The 18,688-nt window shown below is 42.6% G+C and overlaps 1 protein-coding gene across 1 annotated transcript; it reads right to left on the bottom strand.

The window, feature by feature from the left end:
- Window positions 1-3,056: 3,056 nt before the first annotated feature.
- Window positions 3,057-4,201, bottom strand: LOC121969721 (thioredoxin-like protein CDSP32, chloroplastic). The gene has a single exon (XM_042519944.1). It carries the CDS (start codon window positions 4,132-4,134, stop codon window positions 3,217-3,219), a length of 918 nt encoding a protein of 305 aa, XP_042375878.1. The 5' UTR covers window positions 4,135-4,201; the 3' UTR covers window positions 3,057-3,216.
- Window positions 4,202-18,688: the final 14,487 nt, after the last annotated feature.

Below are 18,688 nucleotides of genomic sequence, written 5' to 3'. Positions count from 1 at the left end.
AAATCAAATGAGCTCAATATCCTATATTGACTCATTTGGGCATGGCCATGCACTTCGTGGTCTCACTCTATCAAGAATATCGATGTCTCTCCTGTCATGTAGGAGGGATAAATCTCATCTACATCACTCACATCCCTCCGCATAATTTGTTACATACCCAGTAATCGCCTTTATAGTCCACCTAGTTACGGGTGGCGTTTGACAAAACCAAAGTACATAACTCCTTATGTAGGGAACCATGGTGACTTCAAGTCTAAGTACTAGTAGTCATACTAATAGCCACATGAGAAAGTATATGACACTCATATAATGATCCATGATACTTTCTCATGGCGGGTCATTCAGTATACATTCTCCAATGCATACCCATGTGTCAACTTGATATCTCCATATCCATGATTTATGAGATCAAGTCATCGAGTTGACCTACATGCTAGTCTTATTGCATTAACATTATCCCTGAATGTTAATACTCGACTAGGAATGATTAAGAGTAGTGTTCCCTATATCATCTCACTATCGCTTCAACTAACCGATTGATATAGGTGAGAACCTTCTACTCAAGGACGCTATTATACTTAGTTTATTTGGCACCAATACAAGTATAATAACCAAAACAAAATGCCTTTATTTATATAAGAATATGATACAATGAGTCCATAATACAATCATCAAATGATTGGCTCTAGGGCTCTAACTAACATGATGCATGTTTTATTAGCATGTTTATTTGTTATTATGTTTTTCTAAACTTAAATGTATTGTCAAATATCAAAAAGGAAGAGATTGTTAAAAACAATCTTGAGGGTCCAGTGTGACAATGTATTTTGATGTTTGGACAAAGGGTTTAAGTTAGATTTACTCTTGAATTTGATATGTGTATTTGAGTTATGCAGATTTACAGGATACACATATGACTTAACTTGATGGCTTCGGGTCCGGTGAAGGATGAAGCATCGGAAGGACCGTGGACAAGGCAACAAGGACAAGCCGAGGGAAGCGCACTCCGAGGCATACACGAAGGATGACATTGGGATAAGTTGCGGGTTTGAATGCATCTAAGGGACGAGAGCCAAAAGAAAGAGACTTGAAGGCAAGAGGTCAAGACTGCAAAGAAGAGTCAAGTGATTATGAGGGTCCAAGTGCGAGAGAAATGAACTTGGGAAGGGAACCCCAAGGTTTAAGGTTTTACCAATCGACTGAGTATGAGATTAATTGATTGGGCTAGGGCACAGAATGCTTCTGTACCTGACGGCTGAAGAGATCAGTCGACTGGTGAAGGCACTAATCGACTGGTAAAGAGTAGTTGACAGACTCGTAGGTTCTGCGGAGTACCATTGGCCAACACCAGTCAACTGGTGCAAGAAATAGTCAACTGGTAACTAATTTTCCCAAGCTCTATATAATGGAGCTTGGGGTGCCTGGTCTTGGCCGACAAAATTAGCGGTGGTTAACACTAATTAATAGTCAACAAATTCTCAAGTGCTCTTTGTAATCCAAGAGGTCTTGGATGGTATTATGGTGAGGTTCCTCCACCCACAAGGAGACTTGAGGTAGTTAGAGTTTGCCGAGAGCTAATCCACCGATGAATAAGGATCATCCACCTTATGGATAGTTGTGGAGTAGGAACAAATTATCTTTAAACCATGTAAATCGACATATAGTGGTTTGCATTTTTTTTTGTCTTTAGTTTTTATATTCATATTTGTATTCTTGTCAAGTTAAGTGAGTCCAAGCAAAGTCAAGGTTACCTTACAGCTTAGAAGTGAGTGAGAAATCCAAGTAGGACAAGATACTTGGTAGGTTGGTGGAAGTCCTAGTGGGATTAGGCAATGCAAGTCTTGATGGGACTAGGTAGTGGAAGTCCTGGTTGAGAACCAGATAATGGAAGTACTAACGAGGCTAGATAGTGGAAGTCCTAGTTGGGAACCAGATAGTGGAAGTTCTAGCAAAGCTAAGCAGTGAAAGACCTAGTTGGGAACTAGGCAATAAAAATTCTAAAGGAACTATCTAGTGGAAGATCTAGTTGGGAATTAGAAAAACCTAGTTGAGAACTTAGTTAAATCAAAGGTGAGTCAGCTGAGAGCTAAACACTTGACAAAGAGAGAAATCTTAGAAAAGTGAACTCCAAGCAAGTGAACTTAGTAGGTTAGGTAAACCAAGAACTAGGTTTTATATGTTTTGCACATTGTTTGCTTTTTTTATTTTGTAATAAATAACAGCTAGATGAAGGCTCGAGCGGGACCAATTGGGAATTGGTCCGGGTCACCAGACTCATGGTTCGAACAATCGAAAAGTCAGGTCGACTGAAAGGGTCCATTTGACTGAGAGTCGACATGATCAAGTTTAATGAGTCAGGTCTCAGATAAGTTTTAGTTGAGCTCTAAGTAATCGGAGGGTGTCCAATTGATCGTGAGGTCAAAACTTATTTCGAAGAGAATCGAGTTTGCAGCTAAGTCGATGGAGGTCTAGGCCACCAGAGGGCCTCCAATCAATTGCGGAAGTGCCAATCCAGTTGTATAAAAGGGGAGTCGAGGCGGTATTTTCCAGCAACTCTAGCAACTATTCATCTTCATTTTCGTACTCAGAAAGTGCTCCAAACTCCACTTGTATAGTTCGGGAAGCATTGGAGGAGTATTATGACACTCAATGCTTCATATCCAATCCTATAGGTTTTTGTTTTACTTATTAGTTTGTTATTATATCACATATTCTTTCTTTCATATTTGTGATTGAGTTTCATATATCTGTAAGAGATTTTTCTGTTTCCGAACAGTTTCAGAAAGAAGGTTTGTATGATGCACTTATGCTAAGTTCGTATAATCATAGGTGTACTGCTCCTGGGGGGTTAGGAACTAAGAAAAAAAAATCTGATGTCCTATTTTTTTTATTATTTTTTAATTTATTTTATTCCGCTGCGCTAGAAAAAAAAATGACGGAAAAAACAAAAGGACAATTACTCTGTTCACCGCCAGCGTCAAAGTATCCTACAACTTGCACCAATCGTTTTGATTAAGAATTCCTTGATAATTGAGTGGGGAGAACACAATGCTGTGTAGTATTCATTCCTTTCATTAATTACGTCCACAGATGAAATACACATGATCATGTTTTTACTCGAGAACTAATGGGAGCAAAGGAAAGGGAGAGAGACAAGGCATGCAAAGGCCTAAGGGATTAATGGTAACTTAAGTGTTTATTAAAATTGCGTAATTATTAATAAGTGACCCTCACGCCTTGGTATCTAAGGATCTCACCGACGAGCTCCCCTTTGCCGGAGCCGACGTACCTCCCGCGGATGTCGCCGTCCTTGATGAACAGGAAGGTGGGCACCTCGACGACGTCCATGTCCCTCAGAAACTCCATGCAGCTGTCGTTTTCGTCGCCGTTCATTCTTGCGAAGACGACGGTGCCGGCCATGGAGCGCGACAGCTTGAGCACTGTAGGATACACCTTGACGCAGGGCCCGCAGTGCTTGAGCCCTACGTCGAGCACCACCAACCTGCCCTCCGCCCCGCGCTCCCGCTCGATCAGCGCCTCCACGTCCGCCCGCGAGTGCAGCTGCTCCACCGCCGAGTGGTTGTCGCCGTAGTACAGCACGTCGCCCACCAGCCGGTCCGGCCCGATGCCCTCCTCCTCGTGGATCTTCTCCATCGACTTGTAGAAGGAGAAGTGGGGGACGCGGTCGATGCCCTCGCGGCGGCACAGCGCGCGCATCTCGTCAGACTCGTCGCCCATCACGAGGAGGAACTCCACGTCGCCGCACGCGCGGCTCAGCTCCACCATGCATGGGTAGATGCGCTGGCTGTTCTCGCTGTGGCTGGCCGCGTACTCCACCACCACCAGGCGGTTCTTGGCCGCCCGCAGCGCCGCGTCGAACTCCTCCACTGAGTGAACTTTCTGCACCCGCTCGTCCTTGCTTTTCTTGTCGTCCGCCGACTTCGAAGGGGTCTTCGTGGTTCCTTTTGTCGACGACGAGGCGCGCGCTGGTTTGATTTGGGATTTGTGTCGGTCTGATCTCAGTTTCCTCGCCGCGGAGAAGAGTGAGACAGAGGAATGATCTATCTTGGTCCGGAAGGAAGAATATGGAAGAGAAGGCTTGCAGGAGAGGAAGGTGAGGTTAATGGCCGCCATATCTTGGAGGAGAGTGAGGAGAAGAAACTAGAGAAAAAGGGAAGAGAAGCGAAGGGATCAAGAAGAAATGGTGGAGCTGCTGGAGTTATCAACAAATGCTGGCCACAGAGCAACTCTATGGTGGGTGTTTTTCAGCTTGTAGTGAAAAAAAAAAAAAGAAGAAGATATTTTTGTACTATTTGGTCTCTTTATAAAATTTTGTTAGGCCCAACAGTTTGTTCCATAAGATTTTATTTTCTTTAAAAAATATATAACAAAAGAAGAAAAAAATCTTATATTCCTTGAGGTGGGTTCTCTATAGATCAACATCCAAGTGGTTACCTTGAAAGCTTTAGTTTAGGGCAAAGTGAAGTTTTTGGATGGATGAGGTTAAGAAGAGAAAGATATTTTAATGCAATTGGAGGTCAAGGAAGAGTCCAACATTTGTGGATGCTTTTTTCCTCTACAATTGTTCAAATCTGGTGGGAATCCTGATTCAAGAACCAACCAATTGACTCACATCAACAGAAACAGAGAGATTTTTCAATCTCCCAAAGATCAATAAGCTAAAAGGTGGGGGGGAAAGGGAAATTGCCAAAGAAAGCAATTAACACTTCCTCAATCTTTGCAGGGTATTAAATTGGATGCACAACTCTAGATGCCAGAACCAATGAACTCACACAGACATTCATGGTTGAGCTCGAGAACCAGCTTTATTTTTTCCCCCAGTCATCATATAAACAAGAAGTGGAATTAATTGGAAGGATCAGTGCATGAGATGAAACCCTAGAAATGAAGGACACTCACTTCCATTCCACCCTCCCTTTTCTCTTGTGATGCACCATCAGCCATGATGCTTCCCTGAATTACAGTCAGAACCCCACCTCACCATCAAGGGCACTGTTCTCATGCATTTATTCGCCATGACTATGTCTCACCGGCATCACCATGATCACTAATGTGTGCTCTGCATCCTTCTTCATGAAATGCATGTCCTGGATCCACCCAAGCGAGAGACCAATCCATAGCACCTCATCTTTTCATGCCACTTCACCTTTAAATTACGGCCATTAACTTCGAGCTCGTTTTGCAACTTTTGCAGCTGCCAGAGACCCAAATGATAGAAGTGGAGTCAGTCAGTTTGGGATATGCGTTTGACCACGTTACATTCATAGGATATCAAAGAAGTCCCAGCGCAGGCGTGGAAGTCAAAAACTTTAAACATTTATTTACTGAAAATCTCCTCCCTCTCTTTCTCTCACTCCACCCTTCCTTTAGTTTATACTTTTGTATCATTTCTGATGCACACACTTCACTACGCTGGATGGTCCTTCATCCTTCAAACTTCTCTCCAATTTTGAAGACAGCTAAACAAAGATATGCCCCACCTTCTCCCCTCATTGTATTCATCTCTCTCTCTCTCTCTCTCTCTGCTATCTGCTCTTCTATAAATGCCATCCATTGTCTCCCTCATCTGCCAAGAATACACCCCAAGTTTGTAGGGTTTGCTTGTTTGTTGTCATGTAGGTTTAACAAAGGGTCTCTTACAGAGGTTATTGGCATTCTGTCCACCTTCAACTTTCCCTCTTTTATTCAATGACTTTATTGATAAAGGAGACATGTAGAGTTAAAGAAGGCAACGAAAGAAATGGAGGATGTGTTGGAGGTGGTCATCCTGCCAACTGAGTTCTGTAGGCGTCTCTTTGTTAAACTCATATGACAGTTGCTTTTGTATCTCTTCCTTCCTTAAGTAGGAGAAAGCTAAGAAGGTGAGGACTCTTCATCTTGCCTAGAAGTGAGATTTTTGGCTGATGCATTTGATTCTAGTACTGCGCATATTGTTTATGCTGCTTTTGTATGCTTATGAAAGCATGAATGTGTTTATTATATAACATATCATCATTGCATTGACTGCTTTAGATTTACTTTGATTTCCCACCTTTGTTAAAATCATTGCTGCAAGCATATGGTGATCAGGTCTTTTGGACTTTTGCATGTCTTAAAATTGTTCTCCTTTTCTTCTCCTTTTCAATCATCTTTCTGCACGCTCGATTCTTTGCCTCTTTTTCCACTGCATGCACAGTCACTTTGCCATTATGTTGGTATATAGAGAATGATAGAATTAAGTTTTACCTGCAACAAATCTAAAACTCTCTCTCCATATATTCTAGATATAGATGTATAGAGACATCAAATTTATATTCCAAGAATGAAAAAGTTTGAGAAAAAAATCACTAATCCACAAAGAATAAAGCATATATATATACAAGATCATTGTCTGGTATCCATTCACAACTAGTGTAAATTTGAGAATATGGATGCACATGAATTGTATTTGCATTGTCATATAAATGGTCAAACTTGCAAAAAAAAAAAAAAAAAAAAAAAATCTTGTTCTAGTTGAGTTCTCTCAATGCATGCTCTCTCCTAATATTTTCCTTGGCATTGGTTTTGTAGGCTTAAACCCTAATTTTACCACCTTTGGAAAACTATATGCTTCCTACTTTTATGTCATAGACGAAGTGGAACATTTTTACATAGATGATGTGATACGGCGAATAAGGTGGGGTCCCTGAAGTTGGGATCAAAGTTAAGAAAATTGATTGATGTGGCGATCAAAATCAAGGAGAGGTCAACACTCGGGGCTGACACGGTCGCATGACTCAACTGAATAGTCCAACCGATCAGATCTTTTGTCCAATTGGATCCTGAGTCCCCTCAGCTCGATGGAATTCTGAGTTGTCTTAATTCAATTTAAAGCCGAGTTCAAAGATGAGTCCTTTCAGCCTAACTGAATATACTAGATGTATGGCTAGACTGACCAAACTCCTTGTTCAAGTGGATGTCGAGTCCTCATATCGAGTTCTCAAGGAGGCCGAGTCCTCAAAGAGGTCGAGTCCTCAAGATGGTCAGCATTCCTTAGCCGACCCGACCCCATCCGAGAACGAGATCCGATCGGACGTTAGAGGAGACTCAGTCGGCCTACCATCAAAGTATATTAATGACTCATCAAAGCGTATTAATGGCTCATCAAAATGTATTAATGGTCCATTAGTCTAACGACCTAATATTCTTTTTTGATGTTTTGTATAATCGCTATGAGAAAACAAAGGGAATATACCCTAGGCAATCCACATGGCGGATGCTTCTACCCCACAAAACACAAAAATGGTGGGTTTAGTTTAAGAAAGACTGCAATATGTCAGATTTGTAGGTACTATTTTAGAAATACATTGATATTTATGTATAAAGAAAACAACAGTATATAAGGGGTCACTATCTACAAGCGCAGGTAAGCTTCGCTATCAGAGTTCATTGTTCATCATTTATGTTCTTCGTTTTCTTCCTTCATCCTTTATCTAACTTGAGCATTAGAGTGCTTGTGTCGGGGACCCCTCCCTACTCCGGTCACTAACATTTTCTTCTTCTACCTCTCCTCTTTGATACACAAGCTCAAGTGTAGCACCAGGTTCCTCTGTTTAGAGTCTTCTCACGGTCAACCTCAACGCCACTAACCATCACACAATTTTCTCAGATTTCATACAAGATCAAATTTGACGTCGTCTGTAGAAACTTCGCCTGCTTCTGAAACCTGAAGATGGAAGAACCTAGATGGTTCACAATAGTTATCTTATCGCAAGAGGACCTGGATTTTCTCATGGCCACCAAAGCATAGAAGATAGCGTAACAAACAGTTGTTGGACATCGTTTACTGAATGACCCAATATTCTTGATGACGGGACCTCACACCGAATGGGACCTCACACCGAACAGAGGGCCAAGGAAAATGGTTTGATAGAGTTCCCCCCCCCCCCCCCCCCCCCCTCCTCCGGTCGATTTCAATCAGGTACCTGTACATCTAATCAATTTCCTCCCATGCCCCCATCTCCAATTGTACACCACAGGGCATTATTCCACATGCCCTTTGATGATGTGGGTCGAGCGGAGAGGCCCCAGGGATCATCTTGAAGGGACGCACCCGCTCGGGATCTAAGGAAGGGAAAGGCTCTAGTTGTCAATAACTCCCCCAAGCAAGTGAGCATGTTGTTCTCCCTGGAAATATTGGAAAACAAATTGTTGAACCATTTTCGACCCTTAGCAATTGGAGAGTATAGAGGTGCTATTGACCCGGAGGACCACCTACTCAAGTTCAAAAATGAAACCATCCTCCGTCAATACACGGATGTTGTCAAGTGTTGAGCGTTCTTGACTACTCTCCCAGGCTTCACTCAAAAATAGTTCAACTGACTCCCGGATGACTCTATATAGAGCTTCAAGGATTTTCAAAAGGCATTCCTCCATCACTTCGCTAGCAGCCCTAGATACCACAAGATCACACTAAGTTTATTTTTCCTCAAGCAAGGGCCCGAGGACGTACTGAGGGAGTACATCGAATGATTCAACCAAGTAGCCATGGACATTCCCTAAGTTACTTCAGAGATATTGGTGAGTGTCTTCTCCCAAGAGCTCACGGATGGGGATTGTATGATAGGTGCGCACGTGAGAGGGGGGGGGGGGGTGAATCACTTATATTTTAAAAGTAGAGTCCTTTTTTTTAAACTAAAAGAAAAGGGTAGCAGAAAAACTAAATATAAGCAAAAGAAAATATAAAACTCAGTCGGTGTGGTTCAGAGCCTTCGGTGACTGAAAGGCCCCGCCTTCTACTGGCTAAGCTGTAAGGCCGGGGGTTACATTATACTGTTGCTAACCTATTCTTAATGTGCGGAAAACTGATCTAATTTAAGTTTTCTTTATGCTAATGCAATTCCTTTGTTCTACATGTGCTAAGGGATGGGATCTAAGGTATACATGACATATCTTTCATCCCCCATGGTCAAGGAGCTACAACTAAAGGTTTCTAGTCAAGATCCAGCTTCCCGATCAATTGAGCTTATCATTCAATCGATTGGAGCTATTGGATCGATCCACTGATCAATTCAGCTTGCTACTGTGCACGGGGGTCCCGTCTGGATCGATCGGCTGATCGATCCAGTCTGGCCGATCGATCAGTAATCGATTCCAGAGCTCTCTGTTCGCGACAGAACGCTACCGGATCGATCACCTGATCGATCCAGGAGCTTACTGTTCGCGGAATAAGTTGCCCAATCGATCAGCTGATCGATTGAGGAGCCTCTAATCGATCGACTGATCGATTGGGGTTTCTGATTTCGTATCAGAAGTCTGATTTCAGTACTGTTTCGTGCTCAAATCACATATATCAACTCTATAAGCAAAAACAAGGTTACCATACCTATCATTACTCATGGCTAGCTAACTAAGATCATGACAATCAGTAATCCAAGCATAACCATCGCGATTCAGGACACTTAATTAACTAAAAGTTCAGAAAAGTAACACTACAAGAAATACTAAGTTCTTAAGTTGCTAGTTTCTCCAAAGATCTTTATTCCAAGTTCCTATCTACACACATCTTCATTGCATTGTCCTCCAGCCTCCGCTAATCCATCTTTCCTTTACCTTTATCTGCAGTATAAGGAAAAGAAGTATTTGTAAGTTTGGGAGCTTAGTAAGAAACCATCTACCTCACAAAACATGTATACGATGCAATTTATGCTTTTAAAACAAGCTATTTGAAATATATACTGAACATGTTAGAGCATGGCATGACATACTATCATACAAAACATAGAAATCAAAAGCTAATCATGGCAATATCTTCAAGTATCAACAAAATAGAACTAAACTGATACAATAGCTAACTAAACTAATGCTAAGCTGATACAAATTCTGAACTGTAATCACACAACTAAGTTGTGAAGCTTTGAAAAAACTATTTATCATAAATAGATGAAAATACTAATCATGCTGCTGATGGACCCGGCAACTATACTTGCTATGCGCGCATTCCTAACCAGACTCGAGATAGCAAATCCCGAATCTAGTAGGGTTTACTAGGTTATCTAAATCTAGGGACGACTATGGGAGCCCAACCCAAGGACAACTGAAGTCCAGTATAGTGCCACTGATAAAAGTAAAATACTGTTTTATAACTGAATTATCTTATCTTGCTATTTCTAGGTTATCTGAACCTAGAGCTAGGTTATCTAAACCTAGAGGCGACTGTGAGAGCCCGCCCATTGGACTGTAGTCCCACATAAGTTGTAGCAAGTCTAGATATGCTATAAAATGCTCCTATTGCATTTATCTAAACTATTAAAAATGTCTATGTTGCATTTAACTGAGCTAAACATTTTATCAAACATTTGGTGTGCACTAATTCACACCCTATGTGCTGAAAATCTATATACAACTAAACTAAGGCATAAAATCGTGAAAAGAGCTACTTATACTACAGGTGAGGGGTTTCTTACATCCTGCGCTAGATTTCCGATCGAGAAGATCCCTTCGTCGATCTCCTCGCTTCTACGTGCTCTTCTCTCGGAGAGGAGCGTTCTCGTGCCGGAGTTGTCGCCGGAAGGTGCTCTTATAGCCCTTGGGATGAAACCCTAGGTTCCTTGGAGGTTGAGGTGCCGTGAGGATTGGAAGAAGAGAGGTTCGGCGCAATTAGGGTGAGGAGAGGAAAAGCTTCCGATGAAAACTAATAACTCCTCACTTAATGTTTTTTTCCTATTTATATTAAGTGGTTTATTCGGCCAACTAAACCTTAAATATAATTGTTTCCCTCTTCTTTCAGCACACCCCTGCTAGGGCCTCCTGGTTACTAGAGTTGTCTATAAGACATAGGGTCTCATAGGTCTTGGGTTCAATTCCCGCTTAGGCTATTTTACGTCCTTATTTATTTTTGCTACTTCCGCTACTCCAAAAATTCCATAAAAATATTCTAAAATTCCAAAAAAATCATAGAATATTTCTAAGATTACTTTAAGAATTTTCGAGCGTTACAATCCCTCATACCTTATAAAAAGTTCATCCTCGAACTTAGAATAACTCTGGGTATTTCTGCCTCATACTAGCTTCTGTCTCCCAAGTTGCCTCTTCTGTTGTGTGATTTTGCCAAATAACTTTTACTAATGGTACTTCCTTATTCCGCAATTTCGTAACTGCTCGGTCTATTATCTGAATAGGCCGACTGTCGTAGCTGAGGTCTTCGCGGACTTGTACTGTCTGGGGCTCAATCACTTGGGTGGCATCTGGGATATGCTTCTTCAGCATAGAGACATGAAATACGTTATGGATAGCTGACATCTCCTGGGGTAGCTCTAGCTTATATGCTACCTTGCCAACTCTTCGGGTGATAAGGTAGGGTCCCACATATCTGGGACTTAATTTGCCCTTCTTTCCAAAACGCGTCACTCCCTTCATGGGAGCTACTTTGAGGAATATTGTATCTCCAACTGTAAACTCTAAGGGTCGACGTCGTATATCAGCATAGCTTTTCTGGCGGCTTTGAGCTGTCTCTATCCTCTGGCGGATCTGCTGTATAGCTACTATGGTCTCTGCTACTAGATCTGTCTGAAGTTCTAGTTCTTTCTGTTCACCACTTTCATACCAGCAGATTGGAGATCTACACCTCCGCCCATAGAGAGCCTCATAGGGTGCCATATCGATAGTGGCCTGATAGCTATTGTTGTATGCAAATTCTGCTAAACTCAGATATTTGCACCAACTTCCCTTGAAGTCTAGGGCACATGCTCGGAGCATATCTTTGAGTACCTGATTTACTCGCTCCATCTGACCATCTGTCTGAGGATGGAAAGCTGTGCTGAATCTTAACTTAGTGCCCAATGCTGACTGTACATACTCCCAGAAGTGTGATGTGAACCTACTGTCTCTGTCTGATATAATGGTCCGTGGGACTCCATGTAGTCTAATGATCTCCTTGAGGTACAACTGAGCTAGCTGCTCCATGGAGTAGGATATCCTAATAGCTAAGAAGTGGGCTGATTTAGTCAATCTGTCGACTATTACCCAGATGGCATCAAAACCATTCGTGGTTCTGGGTAGCCCCACTATGAAGTCCATGGAAATATCTTCCCACTTCCATTCTGGAATCTGAATAGGCTACAGAACTCCTCCTGGTCTCTGGTGTTCTGCCTTGACCCTCTGGCAGGTCAGACAGGTACTAACATATCTAGCGATGTCTCTTTTCATCCCAGGCCACCAAAAACGTCTCTTTAGGTCTTGGTACATCTTGGTGGAACCCGGATGCATCGTATAGGGAGTCTTGTGAGCCTCGTCTAAAACTTTCTCTTTAATTCCTCTTGATTCGGAACGCATAGCCTGTCACCAAAATATAATGCCCCACTATCAGATATTCTGAACTCTCCACTTTCTGATCCTGCTAGCCCTTGCTTGATTTTCTGAATTTCAGGATCCTGTCCCTAAGCTGTCTGGATGTCACCAAGCAAGGTGGATTCTAGCGTCATAGTAGAGAGCTATCCCACTATAAGTTCGAGACTGAAATCTGTGATCTCCTTCTGTAGGGGCAGTGACATGGCTGCTAGGGATAGTAAGGTGGCGCTGGACTTCCAGCTAAGTGTGTCTGCCACCTTATTGGCTTTTCCTGGGTGGTAGAAGATGTCTACATCATAATCTTTGACCAGCTCGAGCCATCTGCGCTGTCGCATATTCAGATCCTTCTGAGTGAAGAAGTACTTCAGACTCTGATGATCTGTATACACTCTGTACTGAGCTCCATACAAATAATGTCTCCAAATTTTGAGAGCGAAGACAATCGCTGCAAGCTCAAGGTCATGAGTATGGTAGTTCCTCTTATAGTCCTTGAGTTGTCTGGAGGGATAGGCGATCACCTTACCCTTTTACATCAGTACTGCTCCTAGTCCCAACTTAGAGGCATCACTATAAATATCAAAGTTGTCTGTGTTTTCTAGCAGAGTCAGAATAGGAGCATTGGTCAATTTTTTTTTTAGCTCCATGAAACTGTTCTCATAGTCCTCTGTCCACTGAAATTTTCTATTTTTCCTGGTGAGAGCTGTCAGTGGGGAGGCTATTCTGGAGAAATCCTCTACGAACTTTCTGTAATAACCTGCTAGTCCCAAAAAGCTTCTGATTTCACTGGCGTTCTTAGGTCTCTTCCAGTTACTCACAGCTTCTATCTTACTAGGGTCTACCATGATACCGTCTTTAGAGATGATGTGACCCAGAAAGGATACCTGTTCGAGCCAAAATTCATATTTCGTAAACTTGACGTATAGCTAGTTTTGCTGGAGGGTCTACAGTACTATTTTCAAGTGCTCTGCGTGTTTCTCCTGAGTTCCTGAATAGATAAGAATGTCATCGATAAACACAATAACAAACTTGTCTAAGTATTCTCTGAATACTCTGTTCATAAGGTCCATAAAGGTAGCTGGAGCATTTGTCATGCCAAAGGGCATGACTATGAACTCATAATGTCCGTATCTGGTCCTGAAAGCCGTCTTGGGTATATCACCCTCTTTAACTCTCACTTGGTGATATCCCGATCTGAGATCTATTTTAGAGAACACTGCTGCTCCCTTTAACTGATCAAACAGGTCATCTATTCTGGGAAGAGGATACATGTTCTTAATCGTGACTTGGTTCAGTGCTCGGTAGTCTATACACAGGCGCATGCTCCCGTCCTTCTTCTTCACGAACAATACAGGCGCTCCCCATGGTGAGTGACTAGAGCGTATGAAGCCCTTGTCAAGCAGCTCCTGTAGTTGCTCCTGAAGTTCCTTCAGTTTTGCCGGAGCCATGTGGTAGGGTGCTTTGGAGATGGGATTCGTACCGGGAACAAGTTCTATCTCAAATTCGATCTCCCTGTCTGGTACTAGGCCTGGTAACTCATCAGGAAAGACTACTGGATAGTCAGATACAACTCGGACCTCCTCTAGCTTTCGGTCCTTGTCCTGGCTGGTACTGACTACATGTGCTAGGAATCCCGTACATCCCGAATCCAATAGTTTTTGTGCCTTCAGAGCTGAGAGAAACTTCTTGGCCTTTCTCTTTGGTTCTCCGCTGTACTCAAATTGTACTCCTGCTTCAGGTTGGAATATGACTTTCTGTTTACGGCACTCGATAGAGGCACCGTATCTGATCAGGAAGTCCATTCCAAAAATGACGTCGTAGTCGGTCATATCTAATACTATCAGATCACCAAAAAGCTCTCTATCTACTATAATGACCGGCACTGCTCGGAGCCCGTGCGTGGATGCCATAATTTCTCCCGAAGGTAGCGTCATCAAAAACTGACCACTGAGTACCTCTGGGGGTATTGCTAGCTTTTCGGCGAATGCCCTGGATATATAAGAATGGGTTGCCCCAGTATCGAATAAGACAGTTGCACTTGGCTGTAAAATACTAATCTGACCTGTAACAACTGTCGAAGCGTTCGCTACGTCCTCTCTGGTGAGTGAGTAGATCCTCGCATTCGTCATGGCTGAGGGGGCTTCTAGTCTGCCTTGACTGATGTGTGGTCCATCTATTGCAGTCTGCATCTGATGTAACTGGGCTGGTTTGTCTCCGTAGTGTATCGACTGTGGTGGAGGGAGACTGGTCTTGTTCGGGCATTGCTTAGCCATATGCCCTTCTTGGCCACATTCGAAGCATCCTCGTGTGCCCTTGCGACAAATTCCGGGATGGAATTTCCCACAAGTAGAACACTTGGGATAGCTAGGTTGTTTACTAGCTGGTCCTCCTTTCGGGTAACTCCCTGATTTACGTTTGTTACCAGAGTTCACTTTCCAGTTAGAGCTATGACCCTGGTGTTTCTGAGTACTTGAGCCTCCTTGGCCTTTCGACTCTGAGAGGACTTGCTTCTGCTGCTTGATGCTGTTCTGAGAATGTTCGGTAGTCAGAGCACTGCTCACTAGTTCTTCTGTAGTTTGCGGCCTACAAACACCGCTGGCCACATTCATTGCTAATTCTGGCCTTAACATCTTGAGCATCAACCGGACTCGTTCTCTTTCAGTGCTGACCAGTTCAGGGCATAGACGAGCTAATCTGTTGAATTTCTTCACGGCCTCCTCAACTGAAAGGTTGCCCTGACGAAATTCAGTGAACTCGTCGTAGTGGCGGTTTGTGACTCTCATGTGGAAAAACTCCTCGAAGAATTCCCTTTCGAAGTCAGCCCATGTCATCTAATTTACTGGGCGCTTCGCTTTAATTTTCTCCCACCACATACGTGCATCTCCTGTCAGACAGAAAGAGGCACATTTCACCTTCTCATGTTCTGGCCAGTCCAGAAGCTCTATCGTACTCTCCAGTGTTTTGAACCAGGCTTGAGCATCCCATGGTTCACTGGTGCCTGAGAAATTTTCTGGCTTGATCTTCTGCCACTGGATCAGATAGGCTTCCCTTATTGCCCCTGCTGCTGGGGCTACTAGTGCTGCTGGGGCTACTGGTGCTGCAGGTTAGACTGGTGGAACCTCTATCACTACTGGGGTTGCTAAGTTAGGTTCTGGAGTGACAGTAGGAGTGTTCTGCTGGTTAGCCCTTAAAGTGGCTATCTCTTGTTGCTGTTCATCTAGTTGCTTCTGTAGCTGAGCCACTACCTCTATCACTACTGGGGTTGCTAAGTTAGGTTCTGGAGTGACAGTAGGAGTGTTCTGCTGGTTAGCCCTTAAAGTGGCTATCTCCTGTTGCTGTTCAGCTAGTTGCTTCTGTAGTTTGTTTTGCTGCCACTGGATCAGATAGGCTTCCCTCATTGTCCCTGCTGCTGGGGCTACTGGTGCTGCAGGTTGGACTGGTGGAACCTCTATCACTACTGGGGTTGCTAAGTTAGGTTCTGGAGTGACAGTAGGAGTGTTCTGCTGGTTAGCCCTTAAAGTGGCTATCTCCGGTTGTTGTTCAGCTAGTTGCTTCTGTAGCTGAGCCACTACCTCTGCAAGGTCTGGAGGAGGCACTGAGCTGCCTGCCTCATGCTGGGGCTCAGTAGCTGGTGTCTTTCTAGCTGGGCGTCCTCGTACCATTTTTCTAAGAAATAGAGGACATACATAACTAATACAATCATATTATATAATTACTACTATCGTGTTAGATGCTATCATATATGTAAGCATGCTTTAGTTATCTAGGAATATGAAAACAACAAAACATAAATAAAGTGAGAGATGTTCTTACTTGGAAGCTGCAGGTTCAATGCTGATGTGTGTGTGAGGAATTCTGGAACTTGCTCTGATACCACTCTGTAGAGCCCTGCCTTCTACTGGCTAAGCTGTAAGGCCGGGGGTTACATTATACTGTTGCTAACCTATTCTTAATGTGCGAAAAACTGATCTAATTTAAGTTTTCTTTATGCTAATGCAATTTCTTTGTTCTACATGTGCTAAGGGATGAGATCTAAGGTATACATGACATATCTTTCATCCCCCATGGTCAAGGAGCTACAACTAAAGGTTTCTAGTCAAGATCCAGCTTCCCGATCAATTGAGCTTATCATTCAATCGATTAGAGCTATTGGATCGATCCACTGATCAATTCAGCTTGCTACTGTGCACGGGGGTCCCGTCTGGATCGATCGGCTGATCGATTCAGTCTGGCCAATCGATCCAGTGATCGATTCCAGAGCTCTCTGTTCGCGACAAAACGCTACCGGATCGATCACCTGATCGATCCAGGAGCTTACTATTCGCGGAACAAGTTGCCCAATCGATCAGCTGATCGATTGCGGAGCCTCCAATCGATTGGCTGATCGATTGGGGTTTCTGATTTCGTATCAAAAGTCTGATTTCAACATTGTTTCGTGCTCAAATCACATATATCAACTCTATAAGCAAAAACAAGGTTACCAGACCTATCATTACTCATGGCTAGCTAACTAAGATCATGACAATCAGTAATCCAAGCATAACCATCGCGATTCAGGACACTTAATTAACTAAAAGTGCAGAAAAGTAACACTACAAGAAATACTAAGTTCTTAAGTTGCTAGTTTCTCTAAAGATCTTTATTCCAAGTTCCTATCCACACACATCTTTATTGCATTGTCCTCCAACCTCCGCTAATCTATCTTTCCTTTACCTTTATCTGTAGTATAAGGAAAAGAAGTATCTGTAAGCTTGGGAGCTTAGTATGAAACCATCTACCTCACAAAACATGCATACGATGCAATTTATGCTTTTAAAACATGGTATTTGAAATATAAACTGAACATGTTAGAGCATGGCATGGCATACTATCATACAAAACATAGAAATCAAAAGCTGATCATGGCAATATCTTCAAGTATCAACAAAATAGAACTAAACTGATACAATAGCTAACTAAACTAATGCTAAGCTGATACAAATTCTGAACTATAATCACACAACTAAGTTGTGAAGTTTTGAAAAACTATTTATCATAAATAGATGAAAATACTAATCATGCTGCTGATGGGCCCGACAACTGTACTTGCTATGCGCGTATCCCTAATCAGACCCGAGATAGCAAATCCCGAATCTAGTAGGGTTTACTAGGTTATCTAAACCTAGGGACGACTATGGGAGCCCAACCCAAGGACAACTGAAGTCCAGTACAGTGCCACTGATAAAAGTAAAATACTGTTTTATAACTGAATTATCTTATCTTGCTATTTCTAGGTTATCTGAACCTAGAGGCGATTGTGAGAGCCCACCCATTGGACCGTAGTCCCACATAAGTTGTAGCAAGGCTAGATATGCTATAAAATGCTCCTATTGCATTTATCTAAACTATTAAAAATGCCTATGTTGCATTTAACTGAGCTAAACATTTTATCAAACATTTGGTGTGCACTAATTCACACCCTATGTGCTGAAAATCTGTATACAACTAAACTAAGGCATAAAATCGTGAAAAGAGCTACTTATACTGCAGGTGAGGGGTTTCTTACATCCTGCGCTAGATTTCCGATCGAGAAGATCCCTTCGTCGATCTCCTCGCTTCTACGTGCTCTTCTCTCGGAGAGGAGCGTTCTCTTCTCTCGGAATGGTCGCCGGAAGGTGCTCCTATAGCCCTTGGGATGAAACCCTAGGTTCCTTGGAGGTTGAGGTGCCGTGAGGATTGGAAGAAGAGAGGTTCGGCGGAATTAGGGTGAGGAGAGGAAAAGCTTCCGATGAAAACTAATAACTCCTCACTTAATTTTTTTTCCTATTTATATTAAGTGGTTTATTCGGCCAGCTAAACCTTAAATATAACTGTTTCCCTCTTCTTTCAGCACACCCCTGCTGGGGCCTCCTGGTTACTAGAGTTGTCTATAAGACATAGGGTCTCACAGGTCTCGGGTTTAATTCCCGCTTAGGCTATTTTACGTCCTTATTTATTTTTACTACTTCCGCTACTCCAAAAATTCCATAAAAATATTCTAAAATTCCAGAAAAATCATAGAATATTTCTAAAATTACTTTAAGAATTTTCAGGTGTTATAGTGACTCCTACTCCAATACCCACAATCCCTCAAGTCGTATCAATGAAAAATCTACTAAAAACCTCTTCCAAAACTGTTGGAAGAGTGAATTGAGTACAATAATAATGAAGGACGGTGTAATGGACTACACTGCCTTAGTAATAAAGTAAATGACAATAATTTAAAGTTACCAATATGTGATTATCAAAGTTGAGAGCCTGTGTGTTAGTGTCGATCTACTGGTGGGGTCGGATGTAGTAGTAGCATGGAGTAGCACGATAGTAGCACGAAGACATAGCAGCAGAA

The sequence above is a fragment of the Zingiber officinale genome, chromosome 4A, assembly GCF_018446385.1.
Source record: "Zingiber officinale cultivar Zhangliang chromosome 4A, Zo_v1.1, whole genome shotgun sequence".
NCBI classification, from domain to species: domain Eukaryota; kingdom Viridiplantae; phylum Streptophyta; class Magnoliopsida; order Zingiberales; family Zingiberaceae; genus Zingiber; species Zingiber officinale.
The sequence above is the reverse complement of the archived record's forward strand: the minus strand, read 5'-3'. Positions and strand labels throughout refer to the sequence as shown.

Bases quoted from the DNA above. Each gene is read 5' to 3' on its own strand.
- LOC121969721 (XM_042519944.1), bottom strand. From the start codon at position 4,134: ATGGCGGCCATTAACCTCACCTTCCTCTCCTGCAAGCCTTCTCTTCCA.